Genomic DNA, 18,205 nt, shown 5'->3' with positions numbered 1-18,205 from the left:
GAAAACACACACAAAATAGAAAAAATATGAAATATTCCTTAATCAGCCGTGCGATTTGACTAAAATGAAGAATTTATGAACTATTTCAGCTAGTTAATACCAAGTTTTGAAATGGTGGTCAGTTTCTCTAAGAAAAGACACAAAAATGGAAAAATGTATTCAATTGTCCTTGATTACCCGTGTGATATGATTAAAATGAAAAATTTATGAACTATTTCAGTTAGTTAATGCTAAGTTTTGTAATAATAGTCCATTTATCTAAGAAACAAACAAAATAGAAAGATATATTAAATGCTCCTTAATTATCCTTGCAATATGAGTAAAATGAAGAGCTTATGCACTCTTTCAATTGGTTAAGATTAAGTTTTTCATTAATGGACTATTTTCCTAAGAAAAGACATAACAACAAGCTCGCTCCCCCTGGAAGTAGCTGTTAGGACCCCACCAGCTTTCTACAATACACGGTTCTTTTTGCATATATTACGATTAGCCTTTTTTCACCTTTTATTTTTGATTGTCGTGTTTTTTATCTGTTTTTTTTAATATTGTTTGTAAATTTGTTTGAAATAATAAAACTTTCATTTGCAAAGTCTGTGTCTTTAAGATTTAATGTTTAGCACGATGAAGGAGTGTACATAATTTAAGCACCTCTTCCGTCTTTGTTGCTAGAAATAAATGTAGCGCAATTGTCTCTAAAGATAAATATTTCCTTTGCGTGTTTTGCATCATCGGTTTTACACCTGGCAAAGCTAAGTCCGACATTAGCTTGGAATCCCGGCATATGTGTCATGGAATTGGTGGAGGTGTGTCCTTTGAAGTCACGGGAATGTGTTATTTCTTGAGAGTAATGAGTATGACAAAAACAGAGGATAACAGACCAGTCGTGATGGTTGGAGTGCTCTCTCATTGGAAGAAAATTGACCTTTCCAATCCTAGCGAGGACAAAGAACTAAAAGAAAAAAAGAAATGCTTTGAACGTTTCGGGTGAGAAAAAATGTTCAAAAAGGAATTATGCAACAGTGATGCGCACCGTCGTTACAAAAAAGTGTGTACTTACCTTACATAAAGTATCTCCCGTCATTAAGTTAAAAGAAAGAAAAAATGTGTTGAGCGTTTTGGGCGAAAAAGGAAATGTCAAAAAAGTATTATGTGATAGTAATGGTTTCGCTGTCATTGTGTAAGATGTGCTGACCTAACATAAAGTATGCACCGCCATTAAGTTAAAAGAAAGAAAATGCTTTGAAGGTTTTAGTAAAAAAAAAAAAAAAAAATTCAAAAAGTATTACGTGATAATGATGGTTGCGCAATCATAACGTGGCATCACATAAGGTGTGCGCTGTCGTTAAGTTACAAGCGGAGATTTCCCATAGGTTCCTGCAGATGGTTACATAAAATCATGTCAAGAATATTACATCTCACCGTTTAAAACGGGGTAAGTCATGTGATGTCATTGGTGTCCAGAAGGGTGTGTCGTGGGAAGCTTACTAATTGTTTTCCCTTTAATAGAACCGGTGACCACAATGCACGGGTGCAACGGCTTGAGGGGCTGGTAGCTTCACTTATCTGAACCCTTTAAAAGCCCATGTTAATTTACTATTATTAATACTTGTGTTTAATCCCGACCACACTCCAATTAAAAACACTGAAACACTTGAAAACAGAGCCGTGTGACGTAAGAGGTCTCCCGAGGAATAGCCTAATACCTACAGCTCTAACAAGTTTTAAGAAAAAGTGTCCGGATCAGGATTCGAAGGGGGTGGGCCCCACTCGGCCCGGGAATCCTCCCACTACTAACACACCCAATCAAAATTTCTAGATAGCCATTTTGTTCAACGTAGTTAAATGTTCTGGAAATTAAGTATTTGAAGATGACAAGCCCCCACACCCCTCAGGGCAAGGGTTATAAGTTATGCCCTTGGGGGATATAAGGTTTTTATAGAAAAGGTTGTAGTAGAAAGTTCAGAAAGGGCTCATTCGATTGGAAATTGAAAGGGATAGTACGCTTTTTAATAGAAGAAAGTGATTAGAGTGCAACAAACCCCCCCCCCCCCCTCTCACGCCCACCGTTTCCCCAATCCCATCCAATCAAAATTTAAAGATTGCGATTTTTTTTTACGGAGTTGAAAGTTCTAGAAATTAGGTCTTTGAGGATGGCAAACCCTAAAGTCGTCGAGGTAAGGGTTGTAAGTCAAGCTCTGGGGGCATATAAGGTTTTATATAAAAAGTGTTGTTGTAGAAACTTCAAAAAGGGCTCATTCGATTGGAAATTGAAAGTTCTAGTGCTCTTTTTAATAGTCGAAAGTGATTAAAGGGCAACTAACCCTCCTCTCACGCCCACCATTTTCCCAAACACATCAAATCAAAATTTTAAAATAGTCATTTTGTTCAACGTAGTTTGAAGTTCTGGAAATTACGTCTTTGAGGATAACAACCCCCCCAAAACCTTCAGGGCAAGGGTCGTAATTTATGCCCTGTGGGCATATAATATTTTTTTTTTAAATTGTTGACGTAGAAACTTCGAAAAGGGCTCATTAGATTGGAAATTGAAAGTGCAAGTGCCCTTTTTAATAGCCGAAACTGATTGGAAGGTAAGTAGCCCCCCTTTCACGCCCACCGTTTCCCCGAACACATTTAATCAAAATTTTGAGATAGTCATTTTGTTCAACGTAGTTGAAAAGTCCGAGAATTATGTCGTTGAGGATGAAAAACCCCCCACAGCCCCCAGGACAAAGGTTATAAGCTAAGCCCTGGGGACATAAAAGGTTTATATAGAAAGTGTTGTCGTCAAAACTTCAAAAAGGGCTCATTTAATTGGGAATTGAGAGGGCTAGTGCCCTTATTAATAGTCAAAAGCGAATGGAGGGCAAAAGCCCCCCTACGCCCATCATTTCCCCCAATACTTCCGATCACTATTTTGATATAAGCATTTTGTTTAACACAGTTGAAGGGTCCAGAAATTATGTTTTGGGTATCTTTGATTATGTGTGTTTGGGATTATGGCTTTGAGGAAGATAACCCTCCCCCCATAGCCCTCAGGACAAGGGTCGTAAGTTATGCCCTTGGGGCATATAAGGGTTTCTATAGAAAGTGTTATCGTATAAGCTTCAAAAAGGGTTCATTAGACTGGATATTGAGATGACTAGTGACTTTTTTATTAGTCGACAGTGACAAGATGGCAAGTACCCCCCCCCCCTTCCGTATATCATCTCCCAAAACTCTTCAAATTAAAATTATGAGATAGGCATCTTGTTCAACGTATCAGAAAGGTCTGGAAATTATGTCTTTGAGGATAACAAATCTCACCCAGCCTTTTTTTCATTGGATTGGTAATGAGGCACTCTAGTGCTCTTTTTAAGAGTCAAAGTGATCGGAGGGTAGATAACCCCCTACCCCCACCCCCGCCCCTCCATTCTATTGAAAGTATTCTAAATATCATATAATAAGACTTTTGGAGTCGAAATAAACCCCAGAGATTAGGGGCAAGGGTTGTAAGTTATGCCCAGGGGGTATTTAAGGTTTTTATGGAAGGGATAGTTGTTTAACTTTAGAGGAGGCTCAGTCTTTCTCCCTTAAAATGAATATATCAACATAAAAAGAACAGAAATTAATTAAAAAAAAAATTTCCAAAAAATAAGTTTTTCAAAAAAAAGTAAAGAACTCCATTGAACCAAAAATGACCAAAAAATGAATCAAATAATCTACCAAGCATACAACTACCACAAATCAGTATCAATAAATAAATGAAACCCAAAACAAACAGAAATTAAAATAAATAAGAGAGTCAAACTCAAAACGAGCAGAAATTAATATGAGTACGGTTTTATACCCCTATGCTTTCTAAAAGCCAGAATATAATTTGTACTTCATTTAAAAAATTCTTTTTGGTGTTTTGACTTTTATAACTTTAAGAAATCAAAAACTAATTAAGATTCTAAGGAATAAATATCGGCTATATATATATATATATATATATATATATATATATATATATATATATATATATATATATATATATATATATATATATATATATATATATATATATATATATATATATATATATATATATATATATATATATATATATATATTAAACTGACAGTGTACATTTTTTTCAGTAAATTCTTTTGATTTTTTGCATCTGAATTTTTGCAAATACAAATTTCTGCATCTTGGATACAACAACCCCTTGCACACTTATTATGATAAAGGTAAACCACTAGAAGCCGTAAGTGAAGAGCCTGACCTGGGAGATATATTCTATAACGACCTGAAATTTCATAGTCAGACGCGAGCACATGTAGCTAAGGCTAACCGAGCCTTTGGGTTTATTAAGCGCACATTTATCACAAGAAAACTGTGTTTAGCAAAGATACTGTATAAAACCCTCGTCCGCTCTCACTTTGATTGCAGAATGGTAGTAGAAAAAGATGCTAGGGTACTAGAAAGTGTACAGAAGAGGGCAGCAAAACTTGTTGTCACGCTGTGCCATATGAACAAAGCCTACGAATATTGTAGTTGCCCATTCTGACATATCGATGAAAGAGGGGTTATGCAATAATCACTCAGAAGTAGCCAAACTACAAACAAGTAGTGAAATTTTGTTTTTTACCCATCCTTTACTGAGCTGTACTAGAGTGCACAGAAAAAAAAGCCATCTACAATTTTTTTTTTGGTGTCAGAGCAGCACCACTCTGGATTGGATTAACAGAAATTAACAGTCCATGCAGCCACTACTGACTCATAGAAAGCTTGGGACGACAAAGATTAAGTCAGCGTTGACTGGAAGCTGAATTTGGAATCAGAAATCAACTGAAGTTGACATACCACCAGCGAGAAATAGACAAAAGGTCATCACCACCTTATGTCGCCAGAGCCGTCCCTAGGTGGGGGAGGGGGGGGGGGCAGTCCCCGAGTGCCACGGTTTGGGAACTGCCCACTTTGATCCAATTTTTATTTTGACTAATTTTTGCTTATTATTTTTTTTTTAACCAGGAGGGGAGACGCGCTGCCATTGAATTTGCCCCGGACACCACCAACCCTAGGAATGGATCTGCTCGCTGGCAATTGCGATTTAAGATAACAAAACATATAAAATACTTATCAAACAGTTCGTGGTAACGAACTTTAAGTAAGGAGCGACCCGGCTCAATGGTAAACGAAACTCTAGAAAACGGGTTTTTGATACCAATTGATACATCAAAAGAATCGAATTTCAATGTTGAATTCAAATATATAAATTTCATCAAGTTTAGTCCTGCCCATGAAAAGTTACGCGCCTGAGAAAATTTGGCTTATTTTCGAAAAAAGGGGGAAAGACCCTCTAAAAGTTATAAAATCTTAATGAAAATCACACCATCATATTCAGCGTATCAGAAAACCCCACTGTAGAGGTTTGATACTCCTATATGGAAAAATGTGGAGTTTTGTATTTTCTTTTTCCAGAAAAAGATCACGGATGCGCCTTTATTTTTTTTTTTATTTTTTTTTAGAGGTGATCGTATCGACCAAATGGTCCTAGAATACTGTGGGAGGACTCATTGGAACAGAAATTAAAAGTTCTAGCGCCCTTTTTAAGTGACCAAAAAAAATGGAGGGCAACTAGGCCCCCTCCCACGCTCATTTTTTTCTCAAAGTCATCTGATCAAAATTTTGAGCTAGCCATTTTGTTCAACATGGTTGAAAATATAATAAGTATGTTCTTTAGGAAGACTTAATCCCCAGAAGTCCCCAGGGGGACGGCTGAAAGTTATGAACCCAATGTTAACATATAGTATTGGTTATTAGGAAGTATACAGACGTTTTCAAAGGGGATTTTTTCTGGTTGTAGGGGGTGGTTGGGTCGGGGGTTATTTGGGAAGATCTTTCCATGAAGAAAGTTTTAATGGGGGAAGGGACATTGCTATGAAGGGGGTGCCGGATTTCCCAGCATTATTTAAAAAAAAGATCAGAAATTAAAACTAAAAAAAACAAGTTTTCCAACTGAAAATAAGGAGAAATATCAAAACTTAAAGAGAACAGAAAATATTATGTGTATGATTGGGTTAACCCTCTAGTCAATACCTCGCTCTTTAAGCCAAAGGTTGGTTAGTACTTTCATAAGAGCTATTTATTCTAAATAACGGCCTTTGTGATTAAGTGGTCATTTTTAAATAATAGTAACGAAATTCGAACTTTAGCTTAAAGAGCGAGGTATTGACTAGGGTGCGAGCCCCATAATATACGTATTAAAAATATATGAATATAGAAGATCGTTACGTAAGTTAATTCGTAAGTTACGTATATTTATTACTAATAAAAACGTTCGTAAATAAAATTAAACAAGTTTCGAGAAAGCCATTTAACCAAATAAAAGTAAAATTGATGTGCAAATTTTTTTTTAATTATTCATGTACGGTGAGCCAAAATCAAAACCTGCATTAATTCAAAAACGTTCAAAAATTAAATAAAAAAAACAAGTTTTTTTAACAGAAAGTAAGGAACGACGTTAAAACTTAAAAAGAACAGAAACTATTCCGTTTTTGAAAGGGGCTGCGCCCTCTTCAACACGTCGATCTTTACGCTAAAGTTTGACTTTCTCACAACTCTATCTTTTTAAACAATACAAAACTTTAGCGTAAAGAGCGAGGCGTTGAGGAGGGGACAGCCCCTTTCATATACGGAATAACTTCTATTCGTTTTAAGTTTTAACGTCGTTCCTTACATTCTGTTAAAAAAACTTGTTTTTTTTTATTTAATTCATTTACTATAAAGGGGTTAACAACGGAACAATAACTTTTTTCAATTAATATAAAATGAACCTTCGTTATTTTCTTGTCCTGCCTTTCATTTTCTACTTCTGTGGTTTTATTTTTAACTTTTTCATTTGTCTTTTATCTTATTGATTCTAAGAATCTTATGCTTGTTAACGCCTGCGATTACAAGATGAGCTGTCTTTTCGGGTTGTTTTTATATTTTTTACCATGTTTTATAGAGTTAATCTAGTAACTTCAATAATTCAAAATTACATAGGAAAACTAGAGATGATTTTGAGCCATTCATCCAATCTCACTGTCTTTAGTTCTGATTTTTAGATGGCGCTCAGTACGTAACAATTCCAAAAATAATATTTGATTGTTTCTGCTACATCACCTTCGGAAAACATCAGCGAAAATAGCTGCAGCAAAACATTATTTATTGATTTATAAAAATAATTGTAATTAGTGTGGCTTCCAAACAAGCCCTTTAGATACATTTTTTTTGGATCTGTCATTTTTTTGTGTGATGAACCAACTTTCAATGTTACTTGTCCAATTAACATTCCTAGATATGTAACAATAACAAATATTTCGTGGATAACTAACACTGCTTCTTGGTTGTTGGGCTTTGAAGGGTGAGCACTGATTTGAATATCATACAGCTACTACTCATTGGTAAAGTTCGATTTTCAAAGAAGAAAAAATACTAAATTATGAATTAAAAAAATATTAGTATACGATTTATAGTTTCGATCCACGGTCATACGAACCAGAACAAAATGGTGTTTAATTAAATATACCATGTAGTTCATGTTTACTAATTAATATTTTTGCCCCACCTGGATATTCCTTATATTGATAAACTGAAAAAAAAAAAATGCTTCATTTGTTTGGGGCGAAAATTTAATTTAATTTTATTGATAAAACAATATATTCTGGTGTTTCTTTCCTTTGTACATGAAATTCAAGTTGGTAATTATTTTCTTCCTCGAGATATTAATAGCACATTCAGCCTGTTATAACAATTGCCTTTAATTTGACATCCTGCATCTTCATTTAAATTCTAAATTGGCTAAGAGTCTACATTACCCTTATCCTTCTCTACTACCTTTCTTTTTATGCTACAGACATCTCCTTTGCCATGTTTGTTCCAATTTTACCATTCGAATACCCACCTCAAGACAGCAATGACTCTTGGAAAAAATTTAGGAAGGAATTACCATTCGCTCTACATCCCTTCTGTATATGCAACATACTATATAGTGGTCCCATGTAAAGTTCTGGTACCCCTTACATCTCCTTTGCCTTGTTTGGTCCAATTTTCCCATTCGAAAACCCACCTCAAGACAGCAATGATAATGGTAAAAAATTTAGGAAGGAGTTTCCATTCTCTCTATCCCCCTTCTGTTTATGCTACATACCATATATTGGTACCATCATACCATTAATATTGATTGAGAGTTCGTTGTGTAAACAACGTGTTTTTGGATATTAACCTTTTAATAAAGTAAGGTTTCAACCTGTGCGATTCCCTACAGACATTTATAATTGGCTTATTTTATTTACTTGCTATTGACATTTTTGCTGCTTGAACATAAATTCCCTTGGGATTTAGTGACTTAATAAGTACAGAGACTCAGACAGAAAGATTTAATTATCTCAGAGGATTGTATTCTTTGTGCACAACAACGATATGGCCGAAATGAATCCTACATCTAGCAGCATTGCCAGAGCATGATTGTTGCGCTGTGGAAAGTGCGCCCGAATTTTACGATGCAGTGTTGCCACCTACTGTACTGACTGAAAATAAGCCGAAATTCAAAAGTAGTTTCCGGAACAGAATAGGCAATTACGCTTCGATAAAGGTGACAGGAGAGAAGTTAGCAGAAGAGGGGTGAGAGAGTTGTCAAGAGCCATGGTACCACTGCTGCAAGAGCCGTGGTACCCGCTGGGCTTGCCCCTTAAATTGCGGGGACAAGGTAGACAGCCTTCAACGCTTTCCTTACTTCTCTCGTAAGTGAATTTGCATCTAGCAATCAGTAAAACCAGGAATCTCCCCGTGTTCCTGGATAAACTTGCTCTGCTATTAACATTTTTGGCTCCGCCCACGGACTGATCTTGGACTCTGTGGCCGCCAGATGATACTGGTGCGAAAAAGAGACTAATACGGAATACCGTGTTGAATTTCGCAGTAATGTCGTATAAAGCGGGAAATCAGAGTGTGGATATAATGAGCCAAGCTGCAGAGTTCTTCGAGTTAGATGATGTACGGAATGAAAAGAAATTACTGTCGTCTCAGGCAGGCCAGTCAGCTGGGCCAACTAATCGTGATAAACCTACAGACCATATATTCGATATCACAAAAGCACTGAAACACTGCGATGACAACAAAGTCAATTTGCCTTGTTTTGTTATCTATGAGCCTGACGAGGTTCCTGTGATTGCTGGAGAAATCTCAGCGACACTGACAAGTGAATGAGATTAGTGCTAAGTTTGACAGTTTTGTGAGATCCATGAGTCAGTCCCAACCGGCAGCCTCCTCTGTTCCACTGCAAACTACAACAGTGCTGACTTATGCTGTCGTGCTAAAGAATCCCCCGAAAGGACTGGACGATCCCGTTTCACGAAAAGATTATCTCGATAAAGTATGTGGAAGCAACTGTGGAAATATTGTGGAACTAAAAACTCGCAAAACCGACTGGAAAGTTGTTCTGAACGATCAAGAGGCTGCGAAATCAGTTGCACAGGGTATTGCTAAGTCCGACTCAAGCATTGAAGCAAATGTGTCCAGTCCTGCGTTCTTTGGAATAATTTGAGACGTACCCACCAGCGTTAGTGAGGAGGATCTATGTGGTCATGTGAATAATTCTGCTGAGGCCTCTCAGATTGGTAAAACGAGATCGTTCAGACTGAAATTTGTGACCAAGCAGTATCGGGCCTCCGCGATGAAATCTCCGCCTGTTATAGGCTACGAGTGAATTCCAGTCAAGGACTTTAATTTTATCCCGAGGCGTTGCTATAAGTGTCAGGCCTATGGGCATATTGCAAAGGACTGCTCTAATAAAGCAATATGCTCAAACTGCGCAGGAGGCCACGTTAATTCTAAAGACACCCCGTGCCAGAACCAGATGAAGTGCGCCCTCTGTGGCTCCGATAAGCACCCCTGCTACAGTTTCAATTGTCCAGAAGCCAAAAAGGCCCTATCTAAGCGATGACTAGCTCCAGCACTCTGAAAATAGTGACTTGGAACGTAAATGGCGGAGTACTATCTAAATTACCACTTTCAGAAAACCTTGCGAACAAATTTGACATTTTGTGCGTGCAGGAACATTTTCTGTCGGCTGAGGGACTCCAGCTCTTACAACTAAACGAAAATGTAAATGTGTTTGGCATTCCTTCTAGGAGGTCGGGAAGAGGTCGTCCCTCTGGTAGTGTTGCTATCATTGTCCGTGCCTCGACGTTGAAAGAAGCGGACTTTTATGTTGCAATGAAAATTGACAATACTGCTGTGCTCTCAGTCTATATGCCAACGAAACGCATGCCTGTCCAATCTGACAATAAGTTTAATATTGCTTGCGGAAAACTAGCCACTGTTGCTACATTATGCGCGGCAGAAAAACTTTCCTGTATTATTGTCAGAGATATGAACTCCAACCTCTCTGATGCTAATGATCCGAGAAGTCAAATCCTTCTCACAGCCTGCCCGAGTCTGCTGGTACTGAGAAACAGAGTAGACTTCACGTATGTGCATAATTCCGGTTCCACGTCCTCGCTCGACTTTCTGCTCCGCTTTCCCGACTTGAGGACTCACGGTGACTGTGAGGTTGATATCGGCTTCTGTGTTTCTGACCACCTTCCAGTGGCTAATACCTTTATTATTAATGACCTCCTGAATAATGCTCAAAATGATACTCCAAAGGGGAAAAAGTGGTTCCAGAAGACTGAATGGCAAAAAGCTAATTTAGCCCTGTTCAGATCTGTGTGTGACGAAATCCTGGAAAAGATTAAAGTCCCTTTCCAGCTATTACTCCAAAGCTCACCGATTGCATGTGATGAGAAACAAATACTTCTAAATATCTACTGTAGTGAAATAACCCACACCTTGCGCTATGCAGAAAAAAACACGGTTCCTATTCATAAAGTAAGAATTGGGTCAGAATTTCCAGGATGGTCGGAAAATACAGGTCTGGTTAATGCGTGTCAACAAGCTAAAATGTGGTATAGTTTGTGGATTTATTCGGGCGTCCTAAACAAGGTGTCGTAAAAAGTGTTCAATTGTATACAAAGCGAAAGTTCTCCAAATGTCTCGCCTCACATTGCTCTCGTGTGATTGATGAAAACAGAGAGTCAATATGAGTTGATCCAAATAAAATTTGGAAATTCATCAAGAAGAATCGATCTGAAAAAGCGCCCAGTAACGAATCCACCCCTAGTGAAAGTGAATGGAATAGTTATTTCACGAGCGAGTTTGCTTCACCTGATCCTGAATTAGAGTGCAAATTTGAGAGAGATCTTGATCTCTGTTTAGAAGGTTTGGAACCGGGTCTTGGCCAAGAAGTGAGTGTGTCGGATGTTCGTTCGGCTATCCTTAAACTAGATAAGAAGTACTATAAAGGAGTAGATACTATTTGTGGTATGCATCTGATTTTCGGTAGTGAACTGTTAACAGTGCATCTAGCACTTATGTTCCAAATGTTTTTTAGTTGCGGTCTAGTGCCAGATATTTTTGTACCGGTATAATGATCCCTGTCATCAAGAAAGGTAAAGACTCATCTGAATGTTGTTCTTACCACCCGATAACCGTTGCTCAAGTTTTTTGTAAATTGATGGAGTTATTAGTTTTTGAGGAGATAAAGTATGTTTGTAGTACGTCAGATTCGCAGTTTGGTTTCAAGAGAAATATTAGCCGCGAGCAAGTGCATAGCCTATTGTCTAATGTTTTGTTGGACGCAGATGCTAAAGAAGAAACCGTGGTACTTACAGGCTACGACGTCAACAGGGATTTTGATTCGGGTATCCATGCACAACTGCTTGTCTCTGCGTTTAAGAGAGGTCTTGACAGATCTATAATTGCTGGGACAGGAACATGTATTTTAAGTTGAAGGTTAGAGCAAGGGTAGTAAAAAATCAGAGCCCGACTGTATCCGATTTCCTCATACTAGTACGGAAAGGCATTCACCAAGGGGCTTTATAATCACCGCCTCTTTATAATAACATTATCATCGCGGTTCGGAAGCCAGTGAAAACGTGCTTTATGTTTCGTGGAATTGATTTGTCTCTTAGTAATTATGCCATTGACATTTCAAATCTGAGTAGATCTGTCAGTGGCATAGAGAGTAATTTCAGAGTTCTGTCTAACGAATATGCTAACTTAGGCCTAGAATTCAACTACAGCAAAAGCGAGGTGGTCGTCTTTAATTGTCGTAAGAAAGAGTCGGCGACTGTCATATTTACACTAGGTACAGTTACTGCAGCAGCGTCAATGACTTACCTTGGTTTGCCAATTGGGTCTAATCTTAAAGCTACCCGGTCCTGTCTAATAAATGATCTAAAATGTGGTAAAGTGGTTCTTATGGTATTTGGGTGGTGTAGTTGTAGATGCCTTTATTCTCCCTTTATAGGGTAGATTAAATATGGCCCTGAGGCATTTACACTTTGGTAGTGTGCCTTAGGCTATGACCTCACTAATGAGGCGCGCCAGCTGGGTATTTTCGAGGGACTGAATGTAGATTGAAGAGAGGTTGGTTATAACACAATACTTTTATTCAGTTAACATATACTGATACAAGGTTTGATAATACATATATATTCTACTGGGACTGGCTGTCCCAAGTAGACCACAAGTCTCAGAAAACTATAATAATATATAATAAGATACTTAGACACTTACAATAATTCGACAATATTCCAAAGTATTTCTAAATTAACGGACCAGAGGTCAGTCGGGCAAAAAGTTAGTATCAGTCTACCCCTTCCCATAAAATTTATCTTTTATAAATTTTTATCAACCACACCTTCCTGAACCCAACCGACGCAATAGCTAGGAAATCGTGATTTCTCAATTTCACGTTAAGCAGAAAGTTGGCAGGATATGTTCCTTATCTTAATAAAAAGTGGTATTTCGAAACTTTGTAGTTGCGCCTTAATATATTTTTACTAAATTCGAAATCGACTTAATTAGAAAGCTTTACCACAATACTCACCATTTAAAGAAGATTTTTCCCAACTCTCAATACTTTACTTTTAATACAATTTAATTTTGTTTATAGCTATTATGCTGCCATCTTTAGGTTTTTATGTGCATATACACTCAATGGGTAATTAACTTAGGGCCATAGTTTATCTCCCCCATAAGGGGAGAATAAAGGCATCTACCACTACACCACCCAAATACCATAAGAACCACTTTACCACAACTGGTGGCAGCGGTGGGATTAAATGTAGGGACTAAATGTAGATTGAAGAAAGGTTGGTTATAACACAGTACTTTTATTCAGTTAACATATACTAATACAAGGTTTGATAATATATATATTCTACTGGGACTGGTTGTCCCAAGTAGACCACAAGTCTCAGAAAACTAAAATAATATATAATAAGATACTTAGACACTTACAATAATTCGACAATATTCCAAGGTATTTCTAAATCAACAGACCAGAGGTCAGTCCGGCATAAAGTTAGTATCAGTCTACCCCTTCTCATAAAATGTCTTCATCTTTGGGTCATTATGTGCATATACCCTCAATGGGTTTCCTTTGGATCATGTTTCTGGTCCAATATAGGCCATGTTCTTTTTTTTGTCGTAGTATTTCAATTTGAAATTCATCCTTGTTTCTCTTTTTCTCTGTCTCTAGGACTGAAAAATACTCTTTCTACCCTTTTCATATGCATCTTCTGTTTTATTTTGACCCCAAGCAGCTTAAGCATTATATTAGTGGTCATGCTTAAATTAGATTTCAAGTTATATTAGAAACGCTTATGAATTATTTGAGTTCAAATTTAATCCCCATTAATAATTTAATTTATCTGTGTGATGTGGCTGATATACCGTTTATTTTTCAGGCTTAGAAATGCCTTGGATAAATTACAAATATCAATTTTGGTTTTTAAATTTTCACATTTTGTTCCAGCACAAAGCATTTTCACATATTTCAATACTATAAAGCCTTTCAGGTTATATAGCACAATCTATAGGCTTAAATTAAGTTCTGATTTTTATCACACTTTACGAGGAACTGTTAGTAAAGTTTGTAATAATGCATAGAATTTCCAAAATATGAGTGTATCAGGTCTGTTTTGGTTTCTTATTGTATGGGGTGTTACTATCAGTATATATTTGAAGTGGCTTCAAAATTTGTTACTTTCCAAAAATGCGTCAAAAAATGATTGAGAAATGGATCCGAAAGGATTTTACGAAAAATTTGATTTCCAAAAAGAAAGCTAAGGAGTATCTAAGATAAATATTCATATTAGAATACACATAAAGTATAATTTGTTACCTATATATATATAGCAAAAAGAAACACTCAAAATTTTTTTTAACGAAAGTTAATCACTTTTAATTACTTTCTCCTCTTTTTACTCTTAATATATAATTATTAATCACTGAACAGATTGTTTCACAATAAAAAATATTTATACGTTGACTCGAAGTCAAACATTTATATATAACATTAAACCACAAGTTAAAACTTAAAGAAACTAAAAATATAGTATGTATATCTACAAGCATTGTGTAATAACTTAAACAAGTATTTTTTTTAATTCACAAAACTAGATAGGATATTTAACTACTGGTTAAAACTTAAAGCATTTAAAAAAATAAAACACGGTATAGATTTGAATTGGAATTAATTCCAATTAGTGTTTTGTTAATTGCTTATCAAGTATTAATGTAGATTACTTCTTGACTGATATAAAAATAAAAAACACAAATACTCAACATATTAATTCACTATATTTACATGGATAGTTTAAGTTATATATATATATATATATATATATATATATATATATATATATATATATTAACAGAAGTTATGTTGATATATAACTTAATTGTTAAAAACAAATAATGATTATGTACCCGAATAATTTATTTAATCACTGTAATATTTGTTCTTTTTACAACTTTTAAATAAGTCCGTCATGAGTTATATCTGATGAGTCTTAACTGCAATTAATAATATACTAAAAACGTAAATTCTAGCCAATAGATTTATACGCTATAATTGAGAACTGTAATTATCCTCTCTATAAGGGCTTGGCAATAGTTCATATAAGATGATGTTGATCTTAAAATTTACATATTTTTTTTTATATGATAACAATTCCATATTTATAATGGGTTTTCAAAATATCTTTATAACTATATATATTTTCTCTACATTTGTTACTACTATATAACTTTTCCAAATATGACTATATACATTTTCTTATCTTTGTTTTACAACTTTGGTTCTACTTCGAACCAACTTGTGTCATTAACTGTCATTAGCTTATAATATGCCTGTTTGTTTATTCAGACTTTTGAGCTTTTTACAAATTTTTAGGTACTTGAGACAGTTTTATAACTTTTTTCTCTGTAATCTATCTTTTTCTGCTTTAATGTCCTTTTGGGATAAGGCTCCATTTACAGCTTAGATCTGATAAGCTAAAAATTTAGCTATTCGTCATTTTACCTGTTTTGGCACTTGTAACGGGATCAAAATTCAAAACCTCAAAATTTTCCAATTAAAATTACTCAAGTAAAATAAAATCACCCAAAATATGAACCTAAAAATTCAAGTAACCTCCGGATCGAGTTAGGTTTAAGCGTCCAACTTAAAAAGTAGCAAAACAAATGTATCTTAATCGGACAAACTTTGTAAAAATCTTTCCCACAGAAATTGTAATAGCAATAAATAAATCCGCCTCTGTGTCGCTAAAATATGCAATAAATATCAGTCTGACAAAATGTTACATGACAGGCGACCAACAATGTAGTTTAAATTTTAAGAGCTCGAATTTCCAAACTGTCAAGAAGGTAAAATTTATCACACAGAAAAATAGTCACTAGAGATACAAAGTATTTTTGTGTAATCTAATTGCATTGTTCTGAAACTAAGTTTAGGATTATGTATTCCAATGCAACTAAGTTGTATTGTCCATTAACAAGTTTCACAGTGATAAATTATAAGCCATCTGGAAACTAAGTGACATGTCGTTAGCAATGAAATTACAAAAGTAAAACTTTGTTTTGTCGAGAAAAATTCAAAGTTGACGTCTTAGAGTTATAAATCGTATCAAAATTGAAGTAACCAATTGGTGTATCCCTGTCCAATAAAAAAAATATAGGACATACTATGAATCAATAGTACCAATGTAACACATGTTTTAGCAACGCCTGAATGTAACCTCTGGCGAAATTGGAGAGTAAAGTTACTTAGAATTTAGTGATTTTGAGTGAGTGAATAACGAGTGAAGAATGAGTCAATAAGCAGTCTAGAACCAGTCTATAATCAGTGTACAGCCAGTCTTCGAGTAGAGTTTGAGAACAGTCTAATGTAAGTGATCTAACTATTGATAGTTTTTGACAAATATCATCAGAACATTGATAAACCCATGTTGCATTGTATATGCCCCAGCGTATAATATTGTCCAAGTGCCTATGACAGTCGAGTGTAATACAGATAATTTTGATATTCCTGAACCAGCTTTGTACCGCTAATGTGAGCAAAAATAAATACGTTATTTTCTTAATTTTGTCTCTTCATGTTAGTATTTCTCAAGATAAGTAGTCCTTGTGGCTCCAACCGCTCTTAAGGGAACCTGAATCCAAGTAGTCTGATTTCGATTCAGTATGGCCATTAAGATATGCTCCCCAATTGAACCGCTGTTTTAATCCCCCGCTACACGAAGCTCCCCCTCGAAATATGGTATAAAATATACCAAAGGAAATAAAAGAAAACCCCCCCATTAGAATTGGCGCGGCACTGTTTAACGGAGCAAAACACAAGGACAAAACTTTCCCCTTAGAACAAATTATTGAGAAATACCGCGCATAGAGAAAGTGCAATATTTTGTTAGGCCTAAGTCCCCTTAAGATAGTAACAAAAAAAATATACTCCCTAAATAAATATATAGAATCCCCTCATAAGATAAGCGAAAGTTGAAAGTGTCAAATTCGAGTTATATAAAAAAAAACCTCAGTACCGAATTTTAATTATTTTTGAAAAAAGAACTAGCCAATATGTCGTTAGATCCAAACGAACAATTGCTAAAACAAAAACTTATTGCCAAAACAGTGGAAATTTAAAAATCCCTCCCTCATATAACGGCGACTCAGACGTTGATTGATTTAGCATTCAATTAAACCAATTTATAGAAGTAACTCAAACGAACTTAACACTATTAGTTGGAAAGTTGCTAATGAGAATTAAAGGGCGAGTGTTAATATTTTTTAAAACAAATAGAGACAAAAATGGAGAAAGATAATAGTCGTACAAAAACACTACATAAAAACTGTTAGTAGTATTCTAAGAAAGATTTGTTGAGACCAGGTCATCACGCATGTTAAAACGCGGGAGTCTATGTTTCTAAAAAACCCAAAACGTTAAATAATATCTACATAAAGTGATGGTATACAAAGAGGCTAAATATGGGAAAGAATCTGGTAGCTAATTTGATAAAATTGTACTAAACGCTTTCTTGCAAGGATTTAGCCCCAAACTGTAGCGAATATTAATATAAAAAAATATTCAAACATTAGAGCTGGCAGTTCAGGAAGTAGAGAAAATGGTCGAAATTGACGCGATTGTGGCAAATCACAATAAGTCAAGACTAAATAACGTTGGAGAATCAACTCCGGGACGATCGCGAGAAATTTCACCCGCATTTTTTTTCAAGAGATAATTCCCCAAAACCAAATCGAAATAGATCCTCAACCACTACCAAGTGTACGTTTCGTACCCACGAATACGGCAAACTACGTAAATAACCCCTCAATTATATGCTACGCATGTAACAAACAAGGCCATATTGCCAGGGAATGCCGTACTAATAACAATTATACACCAGCAACCCTCAGTGTGAATAACCGTTTGTTCGGGAGAACAAACTTAAATGCCAATGGGTCAGGAAGTTATAGGAGTAACCCCCCACGTCTGCCATTGTTCTACAACCCCTACCAACAGGGATTGGAATACGCAAATCCTCCCCCCAACCAACAAAATAATTATCAGTTATCAAACCCAAATACGCGACAAAACATATACCAATTTAATTCACGGACAGTGTATACGACTAGGTTTAACAGGAATACGAGCGACAATTTTTTACGAGGATATTTTTTCCTGACGGGTAGAAATTTTTTGTCAATACAAAATGAACGAATGCCGCGAGCCGTCGGCACGAGAAATTCCAATCCCCGTAATAATACGTGGCAACCAAGACAATCAAATGTCAACCAGCTTGCTGGGAAAGTT

At 35.8% G+C, this 18,205-nt stretch overlaps 1 protein-coding gene across 1 annotated transcript; it reads left to right on the top strand.

Annotated features, from left to right (window-relative positions):
* The first annotated feature begins 11,476 nt into the window (after nucleotides 1–11,476).
* LOC148949588 (uncharacterized) lies at nucleotides 11,477–11,839 on the top strand. Its single transcript, XM_089092732.1, has one exon. It carries the CDS (start codon nucleotides 11,477–11,479, stop codon nucleotides 11,837–11,839), a length of 363 nt encoding a protein of 120 aa, XP_088948858.1.
* The last annotated feature ends 6,366 nt before the right edge of the window (nucleotides 11,840–18,205 follow it).

This window comes from Artemia sp. Qi Xiang Cuo, chromosome 8, assembly GCF_049724085.1.
Source record: "Artemia sp. Qi Xiang Cuo chromosome 8, ASM4972408v1, whole genome shotgun sequence".
Taxonomy (NCBI): domain Eukaryota; kingdom Metazoa; phylum Arthropoda; class Branchiopoda; order Anostraca; family Artemiidae; genus Artemia; species Artemia sp. Qi Xiang Cuo.
The sequence above is the reverse complement of the archived record's forward strand: the minus strand, read 5'-3'. Positions and strand labels throughout refer to the sequence as shown.

What these genes read in the sequence shown, in the direction of transcription:
- LOC148949588 (XM_089092732.1), top strand. Translation starts at nt 11,477, where the DNA reads ATGATCCCTGTCATCAAGAAAGGTAAAGACTCATCTGAATGTTGTTCT.